At 42.6% G+C, this 21,379-nt stretch overlaps 2 protein-coding genes across 5 annotated transcripts in view; one reads left to right on the top strand and one right to left on the bottom strand.

Moving 5' to 3' along the window:
* Nucleotides 1-4,844, bottom strand: part of BLTP3B (bridge-like lipid transfer protein family member 3B) — a 61,668-nt gene extending 56,824 nt beyond the window's left edge. For 2 of the 3 annotated variants that reach the window (XM_056341013.1, XM_056341012.1), the window contains exon 1: nt 4,621-4,844. In XM_056341013.1, the coding sequence (XP_056196988.1) occupies nt 4,621-4,664 (44 nt within the window). In that variant the 5' untranslated portion in view covers nt 4,665-4,844. The remainder of the gene's footprint in view (nt 1-4,620) is intronic. The other variant, XM_056341014.1, reaches the window with a different exon arrangement.
* Nucleotides 4,845-9,000: 4,156 nt separating this feature from the next.
* On the top strand, nt 9,001-20,348 carry ACTR6 (actin related protein 6). Of its 2 annotated transcripts, none has more exons than XM_056341023.1 (12): nt 9,001-9,235; nt 9,782-9,899; nt 11,652-11,720; nt 13,688-13,811; nt 14,613-14,748; nt 14,838-14,894; nt 15,570-15,668; nt 15,855-15,933; nt 16,646-16,817; nt 17,740-17,878; nt 18,673-18,802; nt 20,144-20,348. In XM_056341023.1, exons 1-11 carry the CDS (start codon nt 9,168-9,170, stop codon nt 18,800-18,802), a joined length of 1,191 nt encoding a protein of 396 aa, XP_056196998.1. In that variant the 5' UTR covers nt 9,001-9,167; the 3' UTR covers nt 20,144-20,348. The 2 variants fall into 2 exon arrangements, with proteins under 2 accessions (XP_056196998.1, XP_056196997.1); XM_056341022.1 differs by lacking the exon at nt 20,144-20,348 and adding an exon at nt 19,046-19,205.
* Nucleotides 20,349-21,379: the final 1,031 nt, after the last annotated feature.

Raw genomic sequence — 21,379 nt, 5'->3', positions numbered from 1 at the left:
CTGAAAATAAGCAAAAATTCTACTTCTGCTAGTAGCATTAGTTTCAAAGTTCATCCAAACAATTTTGGTCATTTAGTTACAGGAACGAACAAGCCCATTCTGACCAAATAAAGGTGTTACACTGGTAGATTCCAAAAGGAGTCATCTGAGATTTCTTGAGATGGTAACATCCCTCACCAAACCGCACATCTTAATAGTATAAAAGCAGGGTGATATGCAGGTCAAATACTTAAGCAGGACACGGTAGCAGTAAAGTTGTCCCAGATGATGTAGAATATCACTGTTTATAGCAGGATCAGCTGATTCCCGACATCCATTCAATTAATATGCTAATCTGTAAAATCAATCTTCATATGCACTTTAGAATGACTTCTGAACTACAAAGTGAAAAAACTGTCATGAAATTTACTGCAGTTTTCTTCTATTGAAATATTAGTGTTTTCACATCTATTACTTCAGGTAAGTAAAAGTAAAGAACGTCTACGTTCAGGCAGAACATTAATGACACAAACTGACAATTCGGGTTTCAGCCATATAAAATACTTCTAAGCCTCTTACTGTTTTCTTTGTGAAAACAGCAAACAAGATTCAAACAAAGAATGTAATTTTTAAAGTCTTCTCATTGGTAAACTTAAGAGTTAATATCTGATTGAGATGAAGAATGTAGTATTCAGTGGGGCTACTTAACTCAACGTAGAGCCACAGTGTGTAAGCTTTCCTTCATGCTTCCTAGACAAATTTTGATAAGCAATTTTTTTTTTCCCCACAGAAAGGTGTGGATATTGCAGATGCTTACACAGAAGACTCAGTTAGACCACTCATTAACTAGAAAAGATAATTCCAGTCAATGATAACTAAAAGCCAAAATGGGAAAACACCTGAAAAACCCTTACACAAGTCTGTGTCAGTAACACCCAATTTCTGTCAGCGTCTTGAATCCTAGTAACTCAAGATTCAAACCCCTGTGGTGGAGATGATCCCCTTATAACCACAGACAGTGTAACAGAAACACTATTGTGTAGTACAGTCTAGAGTCCTGCTGGAAATCTTTAGTATTGTTTTATACACGTCTACAGTCTGAGGAAAAAGTAATGCTGAAGGGTATCTGCTATCACCATAGCAAAGCAATGCACAGAAAATCTTGTAGTAAAAGGTACTATCCAACAAGAAATCTCTCACCCGTGAAAACATGTAACAGCAAAAATGAAGATTCAACACAAGTTTCAGTTCACTGGGGAAGACCTTGACATTAAGAGTAAGTAATCCCAACACTACACAAAAGACTCCTAGACACAGTGTCTTATTCCCACCTTTCTAAAGGATAAGGCCATTATCCAGATACTTGTTTCATTTTAGGGCACATATATTATGAAATAAAGACACTCCACCAACCCCATTTGAAAGAACACACCTTAACACAATATGGAGCTGACAGAAATTCAAGCCTCCATATGACAAATTCATCTCTTCAGCTTAGCAGAAAAATATAGTTTCATATCCTACGCCAAGCACCACGTAATCTGAAGAACAAGAACAACGACATAGAGGTATTTTGTTCCGCATCCTCCGCCTTCCTTTCCATTCTTTTCCCCAGCTTTGGAGGGGAGCAACACATGTTAAAGACAGAGGACGCTGCTTATATTTTTGAAGTTTTTTAAAAAACTGAGAAAGCTAAAAACTCATCACCAGATCCTAACATAATATACAAGTTTGTTATAAACTGAGTAAATAAACTCCACTACCTTCATTGTTCTTAAGCTGTGACACAGCAGTAAGAAAAACCTTTTACAAAAGTAAAAAGTAATTCAGATAACAAAACTGTTCCAAAATGCAGTTTGGATCTTCCTCTTCATTTTGTTCTCAGACCTTAAAGACTCATACCTACGTAAAAATTTTCCCTAGCTAAGGCTCCTTCGCAACACCGGTGTTCCTATCAGTTCATCTAAAAGCACTGTAAACTGCTGAATGGAAACTGTACTGCTGAATGACACAATGCTTATAAATTTACATATACAGAATCTAGATAGTAAGATAGCTGAAAATTGCTAACACAGTAGTAACAGATACTGCAGCAATCTTCATGGCAAATATTGCTAAATCAACGATGACTTGGGGAAGCTGGACAAGACCTCCAGACACCCCTTCTAACTTGAACCATTCTGTGATTTGCGGCAAAAAAGCGAAGTACTTCTACGTAACTGAAGATTCAAGTTCTATTTGTTTTTTGAAGTACGTATTAAGTTTGGCTTCGTACAAACATACAAGAGAAATATAATCATAAAAAAATGAAAGTAAATTGAGTAAACAGGGTAATTCTTTCCACTCTTCCTTTATTATATACAGACTTCTTCCAGTTCATTTTCATCCTGCCACTAATACCTGCTTTGCTGAAGATGGCAAGCAGGCATCAGTTTTGAGGAACTATGAAAACTGAAGAACAGGAACCAAGACAGTACTAGAGTACAAAGTGAAAGTGTTCTTTGGCACCTCTGTATTAAAGGAAATTACTTACGTATTTGGCTCCACACTGAAATAAAACTGTGTGAAACCTGCCCTAACCATGTTCTTATAAAACATATTAAAAGAAAATCCTGAAAAAAAGAACCACATCATCATTTTTGTTGAAAACCCAAGTTCCTGAAATTTAAAAAGCCACCAGATTTACAGGTGGTCATGTCACTTGAATTTGGTTTTCTGACGTAACCAACTTTCGCAACCACTGAAGCACCAGTTCTGCAGGAAAAAAAAAGATATTATCTGATCATGCGATTAAGAACACCCATAATATGGGGTGTAATAATAATACTTTCTATGTTTTAGGTAGCAAATACACTCCTTCCATGTCTACATAGTGCAGATCGTGAGCCTCAACTTTAACTTGCAGACCTGACGGTTAGATATATCCCCTAATCTTTTTTTAAATGCTAAAATTTGTCACAATTGCTTGATGTAGTCTTGTTGAATAAGCACCCTCCCATCACACAAGGAAGCAAAAAAATTTATCAACATTAAAAAGATTAATTCTAATCAATTCATTAGTTTATTTGAAAAACTAGACAAAATATAGCTCATGTTACTCATGCCCGGTTCCCAAACACATTTTAGACTTTAACCTGTAGCACAAAGACTAGAGTTCACTTCTCTTTCCATACACCTTGCTAAAGAGCACTATGGGAAGTAAGCTCTCTAAGTCAATTAAGTCCAGCGATTCCATGCACATTTCTGATTAGAAAACTGACTCAAGGCTGGTGACATTTTCATAACAGCATTTCCATTTGTACAGTGCTCAGTTATTTTCATGTGAAGACGAGATTTCTTTACCAGCATTCCCTGCTACAAAACTCATGAGTAGGGTCAAGGAGAAAAATTATTCTATTACTGCTTCATACATCATCTTTAGCAAATAGATACCAAAGGATTTGGAATCAGAATTGCATTTTCCCCATGCATCAGCAACAGACTAGTCAGATGACAAGCTGTCATTTCATCTCAGTTGATTTTCTGTTTATTAGCACTGATGAAAATAAACACCTTTCAGAAACATCACACAAAACCAGAACAAAACATTTTGAAAAAAAACAAGCAAATAAAGGACCAATATTTCAGGTTATGTTTTTTGGTTTATAAAAGTAAGCTCTGAAGAACAACAACGCTGACGTATCAGGACAGATCAAGTACCTACTACGTTTTTGTGTCTTTTCAGAAAAGGGGACATATGTAGTGTGGCTTTTGAAAACCGTATCAATCAGACTGTGTACTTTCTGCAGTTTTTCCATCTTTCAAGCACACGACGTTGACAACCACAAAATTTTACAGTGGGTTTTTTGGTTGGTTGGTTGGGTTTTGTTCGTTTTAACCCACGAGGCACGTTAGATGTGATCTCCATCACCCAGAAGCTGTCTTACCGCTCGCAACCGGCCGCACCTCCCGCTGCGCGGCCCCGCCGGCGCCTGCGAGGGGCCGTCACGGCGCCCAGCGCTGCGCGGGCCGGGCCCGCTCCCCCGGCGGCCAGTGAGCGGGGGCGGCTCGTGTGGCCCCCCCGCCGCCGCCCCTGAGCACCGACGGGGCGTGCGCTCGTCCCCCGTTCTTTTCCACCCTCCCCCTCACACACCTCCTCGCCGCCACGGGCTGCTCGGGGCCGGGGGGGCTGTCAGCGCCCCAGCCGAGGGGCTGCGCCGTCGCCGCCCGAGGGGACGCGGGCCCGGTGCCGCGGCAGCCCCGGCTCCGCGCCGTACGGCGGCCTGTGGGGGCGGGCACCGTCTGCCCGCCGGGGGGGCGACCGGAGCCCGGCGGTGACTCACTCGGTGACTCCCGCTGCGCCAGGCAGGCCGAGCCCCCTCCTCTCCTCGGGCGGGCGCCCGCGCACCCCAATGGGCCGCCGGGCACCGAGCCGGGGGGCTGGGGGCCATCTGTGCAGCTGTCACCGCCAGACAGCCCCCCACATGCGGCGGGCCGCCGCCTCCGGCAGCCCTCCGGAGGAGGCGGCTCCAGCTCCACCCTCCACTGGCTGAACGAAGCCCGGTCCCCCCGCATCCCGCCCGGGGGCGCAGAACCGGGAGGAGCTGCCGCCGCCCCCCGCTCACCCCTCCCAGCCTAGCCGGGGCACGGCGCCCCACTGACCTGGAGAGATGCTTCAGGATCTGCTTCTTGATAATCCCCGCCATGGCGCCTGCCGGCCCGCGCCCCTCACGACGACCAGCCGCAACCGGGGACGCGCCTCATCCCTCCGCCTCCCCCTGCCCGAGGCGGGGAGACTGCCGGGAGCGGGGCCGCTGCCTCCGCTCGCGCTCACTCGGCGCCCGCCGCCATCTTGGCTGCAGCATCGCCTAGTGACGGGGCGGGGGCGGGGCGGCAGCGGGGAGGCCGGGCCGGAGCCACCGCCCCACGCGGGGAGCGGCCGCACCGGGAGCACCTCCCCGCCCTCCGTGTGCTCGCGGCCAGCTGTCCGCCACTGCCGCCCGGGCGGCTCCGCCGTGCCCCCGCAGCCTCTGCCCGCCGCGGGCCGCGCCGCCCGCCTTCCCTCCGCCAGCGGCTGCGGCTCTCCCGCCTCCCGGGCTGCCACGGCGGCGCTGTGCGTCCCCGCCGGCGGCTCCGTCCCTCCTCCCGCCTGCGGAGCGTGTCCCAAGGGGGCTCGGCCTCCGCCTCCCCGGCACCTTGGGCGACCGGGGTACCGGTTGTTAGGCTTGTTGGAAACCTGTTAGAAAATGCCACTAAAAGGCGTTATGAGTAACAAAAAACCCACCTGGTTCTCCTACCTAGCAAGAATTCCTCTTTGATAAAGTGCTGTTAGCTCCGCAGGTGCCATTAACACCTGCACGCCCGGCTCTTCCCGAGTGACCTGCAGAGGTGATAAACAGGAGAGATATTTAGAGTTGCTTTAGTTTTCCAGATAACTCTGTTACTCTAGCTCTTGTATACGTTCACCTTGATTAGCCAAGTGAGAAGTTTATCCTTTTATACCTCTGTTTTATAATTAATATTAATTGCCAGCTACAAAAAGCAATCCTCAAATTTGCTTCTACCTGGGGTCCTCAAAATCATTCCAAAATGATACACCCAGCAAGCACAGAAGCAATGAAGTAGACACTGCCTTCTACTCCTCCAGAGGAAGGTCGAAGAGGTGCTCATACAGCCTGATGTCGGCCCAGCTGAAAGCCAGGATGCCTGCTGCTCCTACAGCACCACATAAACGGAACAAGGCCAGAAAAAAAAAAAAAAAAGTTAAGCATACTGACAGAAACATATAATGATGTGGCAATAATTTCATACGAAAATACATGTATTTTCCCTTAACATTAATTTCTCATCAATTACTCCAACGCACAGACTTGTAAAATAGGTTGTGCCCCCGGTGCTTACATGTCACTGGGTATCTGTGGCAAGTATGAAGCCTACAAGTTATTTTAATTTTGAGATAATAGCTTCTTATGCTAGTTTAAAAGCATTCTCAGTTAAAAAATAAATACATTTCAAAACTCAGTTAAAAACCCAAATATCTTGTATTGGCTTTTTTCATCCAGTAACCCCTTTCTCTGAGGGGTCCCTCATTCATAAAAGGTATCTTGAAGAATTTCACTACTGGTAACCAAATACCCTAAACTGTAGTATTAATTGGGAAAAGAAAAAAAATAACAATTCTAAAACTAACAAGGTTTTCAGGTGTGACCTCTCTATGAATGATGCCTTCCCAGCTATACAATATAGTCTAGAGCTGCAGAGGAAAGACATCAGATACTGTTTTCTTTGCTTCTCATGTACGTAACGGATGCATAATTTACATGCAATGAACCAAAACCCTAAGGACCTTTAAGTCAGAAACATGAAGCAGTAACAGAAAAAATAGGTCAGGAGATGAACATTTTCAATTGATCTTTTTCCAGGCATTTAAAATTCTGACAGTTGTGTAATACTGACCTCATTATATTCTTTAAAGGAGATTTATAAAGTGGCAATGAGCAGCGTAAAAAGCTAACACGTTTATTCCTGGTTTAAGTTCAATTTTCTCAACTACAAAAAATTCTGCCAATATCTTGGAGAAACGATGTTCATAATCATGATGGATCTGCCTCTCTTCAAGCAGAAAATAGAAGGGCAAGGAAAGCAGGACCTGTGATGTGTGTTTTCAAGCATCCCACAAGCATAACTCTGGCAGAAAAAAGAAAGTCCAGAGGCTCTTCACTGACATCAGAACTGGAAATCAGAAGTATTCCTGTCTGGCAGGGTTGATCTGAATCATGACCTCATGTTCTCTCCCATCTCTTAAAGCACACTGAATGGAGAAATGGAGAAAAATTCACAGATCAACCTCACCACCACCCCAGGGAATTAGAAGAGCATCTGATAAGCCCAGCTTATCCTTTGGTTTGAGCAGAGTATCTGACACATCTTCTTAGAACCTGATGTAAATTAGTATCAGGATAGCCCCAGACAATGTTTATTAAGACTTTGGACTGATTCTCTAAATCACAGCTGCATGTTTGCCAGCAAAGGAATTTCTGCTTGCATGTTGATGATAATTAGACCGCCTCTATTGTGAAAATGGTGTTTGATACAAAGTCCCAAAGACCAATTCCTGCTCTGAACAGAGGAAGGCAACCCTTTTGAAGAACTTTGTAACAGAGTGTCATCAGTTGTCACCTTAATATGATAACTGCAAAGAGTGGCTTAGCCTTCTTGACTACTTTGCACTTATAAACATTGCTATGTAGGATTTCTTCATTTAGCAACCAACACTTTGCAGTGTACTTTAAAAGAATTCAGAAACTCCTGAACTGGAAAAACAGGCTTTTGATAATTCCTGTGACCTCTCCTCAAGAACCAAAGAATGTATCTGCTAGAGCAGGGATTAAGGATGCTGTCCTTAAGATACTGACAAGCAGGTAAAGAGGATTGGTCTAAAGTCAGATTGCTGTGTGTTCTGCTAAACAGCCTGGCTCATAGGAAGACATTTGATGCTTGTTAGGGTAAAGAGTCATCATATACAGTAGTAGTTATTTTTAAGTTCTGATATTTCCAGGAAAGCCAATTACCTACAGATACAAAACTGTAATGCACTTTCTAGTTTATTGGTTAACAACAAACATACTAGTGATGGTAAGCAAAATACATATATATGAAGCAAAATTAATCATAAAGACAAGTGCAAGATCCTGCACCTGAGACGGACATACCCAAAGAGCCCAGTGTGGGCTAGGATGTGTGGTGGTCTTGGTGAAAGGGACCTGGGGGTGCCAGCGGACAGCAAGCCCAACAGGAGTCAGCAGTGCGCCTGCAGCAATGAAGGCAAATCGGATCCTGGGCTCCATCTGCAGGGGCATTACTGGCAGGGACAGAGATGTGACCATCCCAACCTGCTCAGCACTTGTCAGGCCACACCTGGAGTAGCGTGTCCAGTTCTGGTCCCCACAATTCAAAAAAACGTGGACAGACTGGAGAGGGTCCAAATGAAGACCATGAAGATGATCAAAGGGCTGGAGAATGTGCCCTGTGAAGAAAGACTGAAGGAGTTAGGTCTGTTCTCCCTGGAGAAGAGAAGGCTTTGGGGGTAACCTTATCACAGTATTCCAGCACTTGAAATGTGGCTACGAAGAGGATGTGGGCAGTGTCTTCACAAGGAGAAGACAAAGGGCAACAAGCAGAAGTTGCACCAGGATGGGTTTCATCTTGATACAAGGAACTTATTTACACCAAGAAGAATCAAATCACTGCAACAACCTCCCCAGGGTTATGGTGGAGCCCCCATAACCGGAGGTTTTCAAGACGGAGTTGGACAGGGTGGCAGATCATCTCATCTTGGGTCCCTTTCCCATGGAAGGCTGGGCCAGATAAGCTGTTGAGGTCCCTTCCAGCAGCCTAGGCTCTTCTGCAGTTCTGTGACTCTATAAAGGTGTGTGGTATTTGACAGACTTCAGTAAAAGCCACTCAGTGACAGCAAACAGCAATAACACTGGGGTTTATACTATTTAAAGAATGCTAGTTACGGCACACTTAGAACAACAGTATAACGGTGATGCTGGAATTTAAAGAGTCTTTTCCCTTTCATCTACTAACGGCCTTACGCAGCGAAGGCGGGCGGCCGCACGCTCAGCCCTCACGCGAAGCGGTTTCCATTCATCGCGTCCCCGCCCGGTGCGCCGGGCTCCCGCACGACGGCAGCGGCTGCACTGAACTGCCCGGGACACGCGCGGCGCCCCCCGCTGCCATCCGAGGGCCGGGCGCCCCCGCCGCCGCCTCCCCAACCTCATACGCGCTCCCCGCCCCGGGCTCTGGCGTTAACGGCCCCGTGCCCGCTGTGCTGCGGCCGGGAGGGCGGCCCCGCCGCCACCCCCCCTCGCTACTGCCCCCGCAGCGCTGGGCGTGACCGGCGGCGGCGCGGCCCCGGCGAGGAAGGGGCGGGTGCGCGGGGACCGCGGAGAACGGCAGCGCCGCCTCCCCTGCCCGAGCCTTTGCCGAGAGCTTCCGGGTGCCGCTCGACCAATAGCCTGCGCGGCCCGGCAGCGTCACCAGCCACGTGAGCGCGGGCGCGCAGCCGGAAGCGGTGCCGCGGCACTCCTGCGTCCCATCAAGCCACGCGCGCGCGCTGCTCCTCCACTCTATGGTAACCATAGAGACCCACGGCGGTGGCGGATCAATACTGGGACGGCGGCGGCCGTGGCGCCGTGGGGAACATGGCGACGCTGGTGCTGGATAACGGCGCCTACAACGCCAAGATCGGCTACAGCCACGCGAACGTCAGGTGAGGGCCTGGGGGGGGCGGAGCGGGGCGGGCGGCCCCGTATCGCTGCGCCAGCGCCCCCCGGCACACCCGCCGCCCCGCCTCGGGCCGCCGGCCCGGCCCGGCCCGCCGGCCGCCCCTCCTCTCCCTCGGCCCCTCGCCGGCGACCGGGCCGGCAGCGCGCTTGCGCTTGCGGCGGAGAGGCCCGGCCCAGCCCCGCCCCTGCAGCGCGCGCCAGCCGGCCCGGCGGGACGGTCGCCCCGTCCCCTCCGCCCGCGGCGGCGGCTCGGCTCGGGGGAGGGGGCTGGGACGCGGCGGGGCGCCGGGCGCTCACCTCGTGGTGCGGGCGGCGGGGGGCGGCGGGGGCTCAGTGCGGGGCCGGGTGTTTGATTTTCCCCAGTGGTGTCTTACCTGCGCGGCGGTGTCAGGTGGGGAGATGGTCCCCAAAACTGACCCCAGTAAATGGGTTAAACCCGAAGCACGGCAGGAAAAGTTACGGAAGGTGTGCTGCTCGTGGAAGTAGTGTCTTGTCTCATGATGAATAGGAAACTTCTCAATCTTTTCCAGCGTTATTCCCAACTGTCAGTTCAGGTCAAAGACTGCACGCTTGAAAACCTTTACAGCAAATCAACTGGATGAAATTAAAGATCCCTCTGGTCTTTTTTATATTCTCCCTTTCCAGAAAGTAAGTAAGATATGCTGAGTTTAATATGATAGCCAAATGTAAATTGTTTTAAGGAATGGTTTTCACACGCTGCGCCCCAACTGCAAAGTTATATGTAGTATCATACAAGAATCACATTCAGCAGTGTGAAGTTTAACAATTACAGAATCACAGAATCATTTAGGTTGCAAAAGACCTTTAAGATCATTATGTCCAACTATTAACCCAGCACTGCCAAGTCCACCACTAAACCATGTCTCTCAGTGCCACATCTACACGTCTTCCAAATACCTCCAGGGATGCTGACTCAACCGCTTCCCTGGGCAGCCTGTTCCAGTGCTTAAAAACACTTTCAGTGAAGAAACTTTTCCAAATAGCCCATCTAAAGCTCCCCTGGTGCCACGTGAGGCCATTTCCTCTTGCCCTGTCACTTGGTACTTGAGAGAAGACACCAACGCCCACCTCACTGCAACCTCCATTCAGGGAACTGTGGAGAGCAGCAAGGTCCCCCCTGAGCCTCCTTTTCTCCAGGCTAAACAACCGCAGCTCCTTCAGCTGCTCCTATTGGGACTTGTTCTCTAGACCCTTCACCAGCTTCACTGCCCTGCTGCGGACACGTTCCAGCACCTCAGTGTCTTTCTTGGAGTGAAGGGCCCAAAACTGAGCACGCTATTTGAGGGGCAGCCTCACCAGTGCCGAGTACAGGGGGACGATGCCTTCCCTGGTCCTGCTGGCCACACTGCTTCTCATACAAGCCAGGATGCTGTTGGCCTTGGCCACCTGGGCACACCGTGGGCTCATATTCAACCCGCCACCAACCAGCACCCCCAGGTCCTTTTTCCCCAGGCAGCTTTCCAGCCACTCTGCCCCCCGTCGTAGCGTTGCCTGGGGTTGTTGTGACCCAGGTGCAGGACCTGGCACTCAGCCGTATTGAACTTACACAACTGGCCCCGGCCCATCAGTCCAGCCTGTCCAGATCTTTCTGTAGGGCCTTCCTACCCTCAAGCAGATCAACATCCCCCCTCAACTTGGTGCTGTCTGCAATCTTACTGAGGGTGCACTCGATCCCCTCATCCAGATCATTGATAAAGATCCTGAACAGAGCTGGCCCCGGTACTGAACCCTGAGGAACACCACTTGTGACTGGCCACCAGCTGGATGGAACTCCATTTACCACCACTCTCTGGGCTCGGCCGTCCAGCCAGTTTTTGACCCAGCGAAGAGTACGCTTGTCCAAGCTATGAGCAGCCAGTTTCTCCAGGAGAATGTTGTGGGAAATGGCGTTAAGGGCTTTATTAAAGTCTAGGTAGACAACATCCACAGCCTTTCCCTCATCCACTAAGCAGGTCACCTTGTCACAGAAGATCAGTTAGTCAAGCAGGACCTGCCTTTCATAAACCCATGCTGATTAGGATCGATCACCTGGTTGTCCCATACGTGCTATGTGGTGGCACTTAGGATCATCTGCTTCATAACCTTCCCCAGCACTGAGGTCAAACCTCAGTCAGGCTTCTGTCAAAGAGAATAATGTATATAGGAAACAAAATTTGCATTGTTTTTATAGTGTAGTAATTAACAGATTGATGGGGAATATTTGTAACATTCATTATCCTATGTAACATTTACTCCTTAGCATAGAAATGTGAATTTAGACATTCAGATTTTTTTGTTTTGCCAGCCTATTAATCCGTTGACATTTCTTGATTTCTAGTAATATGTTTTTAAGTATCACTTTATTTTCTAAACAGTGTATATTTTTGTAAATTTCTACAGGGTTACTTGGTGAACTGGGATGTCCAGAGACAGGTTTGGGATTATCTTTTTGGAAAAGAAATGTATCAGGTAAAAGCCTTTTTGTAATTACAGATTTTGTGTAGGTTAAATACTGTCTAGTGGAATTAACATAAGTACATCAAATATTAAATAGAGCTGGTGAGCTTACTGTTCTCTTTGAAAGGGCCTTCAATTAGATATGACAGGTTTTATTTTTTTGCAAACTGAAGAAAATTTTTGCTTTGATCTCTGGTGTATGAGTTTAAAAAATGTATTTTTTTTAGTCTTCTGTGTATTCATATCGAGTTCAGTTCACATATGTTAAGAAATTCATATCGATATAATTAAGAGTTCAAGTTTGAAAAATAATAATAATTATAGACAGGTACAATGTGGTGTAGAGATCAAGAAACTGTTTATGTGAAAGAGTGATGAGCTACATCGGTAGGCCAAAAGACATACTCATTAAATAACCCTCTTTGGCAAACCATTTTCTACCGATGAATAAATTGAATGTTGTCCTGGTTTTGGCCAGGACAGAGTTAATTTTCTTCTTAGTAGCTGGTGCAGTGCTGTGGTTTTTATTTGGTGTGAGAACAATGCTGGTGGCACACTGATGGTTTTAGTTGTTGCTGGGTAATGTTTACACTAAGTCAAGGACTTTTTAGTTTCCCAGGCCCTGCCAGCCACAAGCTGGAGTGGCACAAGAAATGGGGGGTGTGGGGACACAGTCAGGACAGCTGGCCTGAACTAGCCAAAGAGCTGTTCCATACTGTGGGACATCATGCTTGGTATATAAACCAGGGGGGTTGGCTGGGGCCTGCTCTTCATTGCTCAGGGACTGGCTGGACATCGGTCAGTGGGTGGTGAGCAGTTGCATTGTGCATCACTTGCTTTCTTTTCTCCCTTCCCTTTGGATTTAATTCCTCACCTCTTCTCCCTCCTTTTCATTATAATCATTACTGTTGTTATTATTATTATTGTTCTTTTTGTTTCTTTAATTTCAAATATTAAATTGTTTTTACCTCAACCTTTGAGTTTTACATTCCTTTCTGATTCTTCTCCCCATGCCTCTGGGTGAGGGGGGAGCGAGCGAGTGGCTGCATGGTACTTAGTTACCAGCTGAGGTTAAACCATGACAAATGTATAAATATCTGATACTTAATTTTTTTAATTTATCACACAAACTAGATTTAGCACAGGAAGTGTAGTAAGGCTTCCCATTTATTTTTTCTTTTAAAGAAGTATTATATACTCTGAAAGATTTTGTTTTTTCTAACACCTAGGAGGCAGAATGGTACTGAGAATTAAAGTAATACCTCAAAATATATTTGTCTCCATACAGAAAAATATACAGTGCTGGCTTTTAATACTTAGCTTTTGTTTTAGTTTTGGAACAAGATTCAATTTAGTCATGGTTTTGAGGACATGAGTGAAGACTACAGAAAGATACAGCTGGTAATACATTTATGGCCATATCTAGTTATGACTGAAGTAACTCTATAAAATCCTCTCTACAGGAGTTGGAGATACCAGTAAATGTGCAAGGTCCAGGATCTTTTGCTGGCATTATGAGAGGTCACTGGAAGTTTTTATTATTGATTCAACTTTGTGCAGGACTTCATCTTTTGTTATTATATAAGTGATTTTGTGATGCAAGTGTTGAGCTGTAGAAGAGACTTATCTTCTGTAGTTGACACGATTAGTGTAAGGTATTTTACATTAGTATTGTAATGTTCCTTTAAGGGTATCTCTTTACAAAGTTGGATTACTACTTGTAAGGATGGTAGCAGGAGCAGAATATATATGAAGGTGTTCCCTTCTATCATGTTTTTACTCATTAATTTCATAAAGTTGCATCACTGTTTATTAAGTCTTTAAAAAACCCTAGAACTTTCTAAGCCTAGCTTCTATGAACATATGGCAAGTGGTGATGATGTCTTCAAATTTACATGATCTTCAACTTCTGCAAAATATGGTAATGAAGTATTAATTTCTAAGTTTTGTGTAATGACAATCTTAATGTATTTTCATAGGTGGATTTTGTAGATACCAATATTATTATTACTGAACCTTATTTTAACTTCAGTTCAATACAAGAATCCATGAATGAAATTCTATTTGAAGAATATCAGTTTCAGGCAGTTCTTAGAGTAAATGGTGAGTCTGTCTCCTATTAGTTTACATTTATGTATTTTGAAAGTTAACCTTGTAAATAAATAAGCATGCTTGTGTGCATGCCTGTATATGCACACACATGTATATATAAAGATAGTAAAGAAATTACTTCATTTCCTTCCTGGTCTTGAGTAATATGCTGCTATGTGTACTCAAACTGGATTAAACTTTTTTTTTTTTTTTTTTTTAGAAATTCCAGCTATATGCTTATATTACTTTTGTGAGAGTGGGAAATTTAAGGAGAGTCAGGATGGCAGAGATAACAGATTTTGAAACAGGATAGCATTTGAGAAAGTCTACCAAAAACTTGTATGAAGCCTTTAATAGCTTTCCTTTTTTTTTTTTTTGGGGGGGGGGGGGAGTGGGAGTGGTCTTTGGTTTGGTTTGGGTTTGTATTAGCAAATAAAATGCAGCATTACAATCATGAAATGTATCTTACAGGGAATGTGTAAATAACATCAGAGCCCTTCTGAAAGATACCTGGACATGGGATAGTCTTTTAGATAGGTTTGATAAGTATTGGTGTGATCAGTCTGCTTGGACTTTAGGAAAAGAAACTGAACATGGACTGAAATTATTGAAAAAGAAGAAATGGGGGCATATATGAGACTTAATTTTGTCTGCTGTCAGAATTAGTTCATGTGTTGGCTGTAGTGTTATGTATTGCGCTCTTGGAAGTCTGTGAAAGGCATTTGATATATCTAGCAAGTACATTTTCATATCGATGTAAATTCTAAAAGTGTATATTCATGTAAAAATTGAATGAAATTTTCTGTATTTCAGCTGGAGCTCTTAGTGCGCACAGGTATTTCCGGGATAATCCATCTGAGCTATGTTGTATCATTGTGGATAGTGGATACTCTTTTACACACATTGTACCTTATTGTAGAAGTAAAAAGAAGAAGGAAGCAATCATCAGGTAAACTGCAGCTTGTATTTCAAGAAGAATTGTTTGCTATGCGCAAAGTTAATAATGACAGAATTCCTTCTGTTGGTCCTTTTCTGTAGGATTAACGTTGGAGGAAAACTCTTAACCAACCATCTAAAGGAGATAATCTCTTACAGGTAAAGCATGCTGATCATCATCTTGAGACCTGATATGAAATGAGCTAGAAGTTTGTGGGGATATTCTTACTGTTTCTGTGAATTTTAGATTAAATGCTGTTTGTTATGATCTGTTAGCTACCATTTTAAGCTTAAGATCAAGATGAATTAAGATGAGCTTAAACTCTTTGAAGAACTAGGCTGTTAAGTTTTTAAAGTGCCAGCACTTTTGAAGTTGCTGAGGTTACCTGTGTGCTCACAAATATACAAGTCCTTACATACTTTCTGAGATGTCTGAGTAGATCATCAATCAGTTTACTAACTGATTCCATCAGTACAAAAAATAAAATTCAATATGATCAACTTTTTGTTAGGATCCTTTAGCTTGGCACTTTATCTAGGTAAAGGTCTTGGCTAGTAAAGCTAATTGCAGGATTATGGCTATACTTGTTACAAAGACAGGGGGCAAATGCAGGTAGATGTTTGTATTTATTGAACTGTGAAACAGGAAAATACTAAACTCCATTAGGCCAGGAATGCTTTTGTAAATTGAATACAAGTTTTAGATATTGTGACAGTAGCTTTCTCTGATTTGAAAACTATGGTTGCTCATCTCCAGTGGAAAATTGACAGGTAGTCAATTATCTAAGACTTAATTATTCTCAAACTTCTAGGTTTTTTTTTCATTTTTCACAGGCAGCTACACGTTATGGATGAAACGCATGTAATTAATCAAGTGAAAGAAGATGTGTGTTACGTTTCTCAAGACTTTTACAAGGACATGGACATTGCCAAGTACGTACATAATGGTATCAATGTCAGAGGTTGTCCTTCTGAATAATCCATTTGTATGACCAAATAAAACTATACTCTTAGTCAGAAAATTTGCCAGTTAAGTCAAAGGAAGTCTTTTCAGTATAAAATAGTTGGAATTTAGAACTTGTTCCTTATTCTGTGGTATTTTACATTCTTCTCTTTCAGATTGAAAGGAGAGGAAAATACTGTAATGGTAGATTATGTTTTGCCAGACTTCAGCACAATCAAAAAAGGATTTTGTAAGGTAATGATAGTATGGTTTTTGAAGTATTTTTCGGACTGTTCCCCTGCACAAGTCTAGTAGAGACGTTAACAAGAATTTCTTTTTTCTAATGCTGAATTGTAACATCTTTCTGTGATCTGCATTAATTGGTAAAGTCTTCTTTAGGAAGTTGAGATTAAAATTAAATACTATTTTTCCAGCATAGCATTTTATGTTCTATTATTTAATACTTGTAGCTTTCTATGCATGTACTCTGTCAAACAACCTATCCATATCATTATTGTTGGGGTTTTTTAGTTAAGTGGGATTTGATATTAAGTGCTTTGATGCTTTTTTTGAAAGTCTCTCTGAATTTCATTTAAATACCCGAATAAGTAGAAGGTTCAAAGTCATGTTGTAGAAGAGCCTGAAAAGTCTTCATATCAATGAAGACAATGTCACAATTTTATCTCATTTACTGAGCTGGCCATAGTTTCAAAAGCAGTCCCAGTATTTTAAGGCCACTCTCATGCATACCTATTTTGTTTTGCTTCAGGCAAAACTGCAGTTGATAAGAGCAAAGTCACTTCAGATTTAATACCAGAGTACATATTATTCTTAAAAGTTTTGTTGATAATGTGACTTAATGTAGAATATGCTGCCTACCTCTGCAGTACATGAAAAAGATTAGCTGAATACTGTAGGATGTGATTTCTTTTCTTAGCAGTGGCTACTATTCATGTCTTTAATTTAGCCAAGGGAAGAGATGGTGTTAAGTGGAAAATACAAGACTGGCGAACAAATACTTCGTCTAACAAACGAAAGATTTGCAGTTCCAGAAATACTCTTCCATCCTTCGGATATTGGTATTCAAGAGATGGGAATTCCTGAAGCCATTGTTTATTCTATTCAGAATTTACCTGAAGGTACAAACTACAAATATTTTGAAAAGTAGGCGGGGTTGGTGGGGTTGTGTTGGTTTGGTTTGGTATGTTTTGTTGGTTTTGGTTTTTTTAAGCATCCAGAGTGTCTTAAGAAGCTAGTACTCTAAATATGCCAGTTACTAAGTGGTTGTGAACTGTTCCGTCTTCTGGTTTGTGTCATATACTGTAGAACTGATTGTCTACGAGATTCTCTGTTAGGTAAAAGCAGTTTTGTGGTGATTCATTGATTGGTTTCTACTCGTTTCAGATAATCATTGTAGACTAAATTCTTCTTAACATCCTTTTCTAATGTGACCTATCTGTCTTTGACACTGATGATGGGATATACTTGAAATAAGTTTTGTGTTTTAAAGTATCTTTCTTCACTGAAGAGAAAAATCAAACTGATGAGAAAAATGAAACTGACCAAACTCAGTAATTTAAGCATCAAAGTATAAAACATTTCTGACTGCTGTTTGTCAGAAGTAATACTAAAGCTTTCATTTTATAGATGATGTACATGTAATTAATGTTTTTACTACAAAGATGACTTTCATAGGTTTTATGATACCACAGAAGTATGGCAGTATTGAGGCTATTTTGTACTCTTAAAAAAAACGTATCATTTAAAATCCCTTTTGAAAGGGGCATTGTGTTGGCAGACATGAACGTTAATAGACAACATCAGAAAACAGTAGTTTTCGAAGCCAGATTCTAAAAATCACGAAGAACAGAGGGTGACTGGTCGCTTTCTTGTGTTTCTCAGTAAAGCTATTTAACTGATGTGACCATTAGATGATCATGAAATCCTTCTATGCATATTTATTACTTCTGTTCCAATTCATAACAAATTTGGGGAAAAAAACTTTTAGTCTTTAAATATATATTCAGTCTCTAACTACAGATTTACTTCTATATTTTACAGAAATGCAGCCTCATTTCTTCAAAAACATAGTTCTGACTGGAGGAAACACCCTTTTTCCAGGCTTCAGAGATCGGGTTTATTCTGAAGTTCGATGTCTTACTCCAACTGATTATGATGTTTCTGTTGTTCTTCCTGAAAAGTAAGTTCTAAACTGTACAGAACAACTTTTGTCCTTCTAGCAGAACAAACTATAAAGTAGTATTTCTTTTCCTTATTAAAAAGACAGATTGAGTAAAGGAGTTAATTTAAATAGGAAGTGAACCAAAATTGTACAAAAAAAGAATGTTTTAAATCAGTGTATTTTCAGGCAAACCAAATAAATTAAAGACCACTTGCTTGCCCTGTACTTTGGCTAATAAAGCATATAAGTAAATGATTTCAGTAACAGATAAATAAGACACTATTGTCATTAAGTGGATACATAAATATGCAAGATTAGAATCCAGACTTTTACTTAGAAGAACTTTCAGCACCTGAATGCTACCATGTCATTATTAAAGGAGCCACTTCAGGGATTCGAAAGGGGTAACATCTTTGCAGAGAGAGAGTACGCAGCTGAGACAAACAAGTATATCTTGAAAGTCCAAACAAATGTTTACTTTTTTAAAGTATTATTAAAAAGTATTTTAAAATGTTGTTAAAGAATCATTATCTGTGCAGAGTATAAATACAAAGTCATCTCCACTTCCTGCCCTCTCCACACCTGCCTCCAAAGAAGCACTTGTTTTCTAAACAAAGCAAAGTCAGTTAGCCCTGCCAGAATTTCAGAATTTGTGTCTTGTAACTTGTGTGGAGCTGGATGGTTTGATTTAGCAAACAGAAATATATTTTTAAATAGTTATGGCTAAATAAAAGTCTTAGAAATCATCACTGCACGCTTCTATTTTAAATGAATTTACAGATGAGTAACAATAACTTTGTTTATTTTTTCAGCCCTATTACTTATTCTTGGGAAGGGGGAAAGCTCATTTCTGAAAACGATGATTTTGAAGACATGGTAGTAACTAGAGAAGATTATGAAGAACATGGACACAATATCTGTGAAGAGAAATTTGATATATAGGTAGTTTGATACATTGTTATTCCATTGTTTTACTCAGAATGGAACTGTTTGAACTACAAACTGTTATCTCTCAGTTAGGATTGTGTTTTAGCTTTCCTCTATTTAAGTAGGTTGGGAAAAACTTAATTTTCAGAGTTTAAAAATAAAGTTTTACAAACCTAATACTATGAAATAATATATGTTCATTGTAATTTCATTATGTTCTCATCTTCTACTGATAGTTTCATTGTATTCTTATTGCAGAAAACCTCAATGTATGAGGCAGTGAAAATACTGAATGCTTGTACTGGTGTGACATGAATACATTGTGAGAAGAAATCAAATATTTTTTTTTCTCCAGAAACTAATGTTATTCTAATTTGCACACGCAATTGAATGGACATTAAACACATCTCATAAGGAATACCTAAGTTTTATTTCTGGTTATTTTAGTGAATAGCCATGAGAGGAGTATACTTGAAATGGGACTGCTGCTATTGAAAGTATACTTCTGCTTTGAGAAGGCAGTAATTTGAACAATTTCTTTTTAAAAGGGTTTGGGGTTAGTAGGGTGTGGTCTTGTTTGTTTGTTTTGAAACAATGGCTGAGCAAATAAGCTTCCTGATGCTCCCTCACCTTTCTGAAAAGGTGAAGTCAGCAGCTGTCAGAGGTGAACAAAGGTTGCAGCTTGTGTCCTGGGTAATCCCAGCTGGGCCCTATCCAGGCATTCTAGATAAAACACAAATGCCCCAGCTTATTATTTCTGTTTGTAGAGCAAAGGTAGCATCAGAAGCTCTGTTACTGTGCCATCAGTCTGTGCAGCACTGCATGCAGGCACAGAAAGAGTGACAGTACATGCTCCTGGCCAGATAGAAGCCTCAGAGGGCTGTGCTAGTATAGGGTACCCCACCTGGCTCGCTTGGTTGCTGGGAGGGAGATAATGGAGGCCTAGATGCTGACACTGATTTTGACCTGATGCAGCTTGTGGCCACAGGGGTATCACCCTTTTAGTAGGGCTGGTGACACTCAGTGGTCTCCAATTTGCAAAGGAATATCCTATTCTCAGCTGAAGTCTCATATTCCCTCTCTTGTCAGGGATTAAGCAGAAGCTTCGCTAGATTTCATGTCCCTTTAGTGGTCCTTGGCAAGCTCCAGAGCGGGGCACTTGGAATCACAACAGATAATTACGGCCTTCTGAAAAATTGTTCTTTGAGATGATGTGTGACCAAAGGGTAATTGATGTAGTGGAACGGTCAGAGCTGTGAACATGGGAAACAAAGGCATACCACCAGCCCCGGCCTTACTGATGGCATTAAGATAGAGATTCCTTCATCTCTGGCTTCCATTTCTTTTCTACTTCAGATGAGCACCTGGAGTTGGATCCACATTGTTCTGATCAACATTACAGATTCTCATGAGCTGCTCCCGTTGCTACACAGAGGTCTCAGCATAAGGGTAACATAGAAGAGAAGCCAACACTCCAGAGAATGGGAGATCTTGATGAGGAGCTGTCCCCGTTAAAAAGTTTCCTGGGATGATCTTTCTTCTTGACTTTTTTTTTTTTTTTTTTAAACTTTGGACTGCCAGGTCATGGTGGCTTTCCTCTAGTCTAACCTGCTGAAAGGAATGGAAGAGGTACCCTGCTCCTCCCATTAATAGCTACATGAGCCACACAGGAGGCAGCTGGGATATTAATGCATCAGAACACCGCCTACAAATTCCTGGATACAGCTGTTGTGTTACTCCGTAAGAAAATACAGGACCTGAATAAGTCTAATACACTGTTATTTTAATAGCCACATGTAAAGGCTCTTGTGTCTGACATCTAGTTTTTTAAATAACTGCTTCACAATATTGTCCGCATGCTTTAGTTGGGACCTAAAATAAGGGAATATGCACATTGTTCCCATAAAAGCAACAAGTAACCTCGTCCTTTGTAGAGGCAAACATGAATATTTATGTTTGAATACAAGCCCTCCTTCCTTTGAAGGTGGCATCATTTTTATTTTGTTAAGACTGCACTGGAAAGTAGCACTAGAGTAAACTTCACTCTGGAAATGTTATACTTCAAATACAAATTCATATTGGCAATTAATTTGATAGCTGTATGCTAGAAATCATAAATGGGAATGAGTGAGAGGTCCAGCATCCCTACCAGATGATTCTGTGTCAAATACTGTTAAAGTGACAGAACTTTTAAAGTCCTAAGGTTTTCCTAATTTTGAAATGTAACAAAGCGTAACAATGTATAAAAAACAGTAATCTGTAGTTCACCAAACTTGTTCTGTTCTGCAGGCCCTTACACTTAAATGTAAACCATGTTTCTTTCAACAGAAGATTAAAAATTAGTAAAACCACCTATCAGGGTAGGTGAATAAGACAGAGCTCTAAAGAGGTCTTACTTTCCATTACAGAACTAGATCAACCTTGACTTCTTGTCCCATGAACAGAAGAAAGCACCTGGCAGCTATAAACTCCTGTCCACTTGAAGCATTTCCTTGCTGTTTGATACCTGGCTCTACACCCACTAAGCTCCCTCTTTCTTACAAGAGCACTATGAAATGACAAGATAGATCCATCGCTTTTTATGTAATGCTT

Source organism: Falco biarmicus, chromosome 5, assembly GCF_023638135.1.
Source record: "Falco biarmicus isolate bFalBia1 chromosome 5, bFalBia1.pri, whole genome shotgun sequence".
Lineage (NCBI taxonomy): Eukaryota > Metazoa > Chordata > Aves > Falconiformes > Falconidae > Falco > Falco biarmicus.
The sequence above is the reverse complement of the archived record's forward strand: the minus strand, read 5'-3'. Positions and strand labels throughout refer to the sequence as shown.

Coding starts and splice junctions, on each gene's coding strand:
- ACTR6 (XM_056341023.1), top strand. CDS start 9,168: ATGGCGACGCTGGTGCTGGATAACGGCGCCTACAACGCCAAGATCGGC. Junction 11,721..13,687: donor TTGGAAAAGAAATGTATCAG/GTAAAAGCCTTT, acceptor GTATTTTCATAG/GTGGATTTTGTAGATACCAA. Junction 15,669..15,854: donor AAGGACATGGACATTGCCAA/GTACGTACATAA, acceptor CTTCTCTTTCAG/ATTGAAAGGAGAGGAAAATA.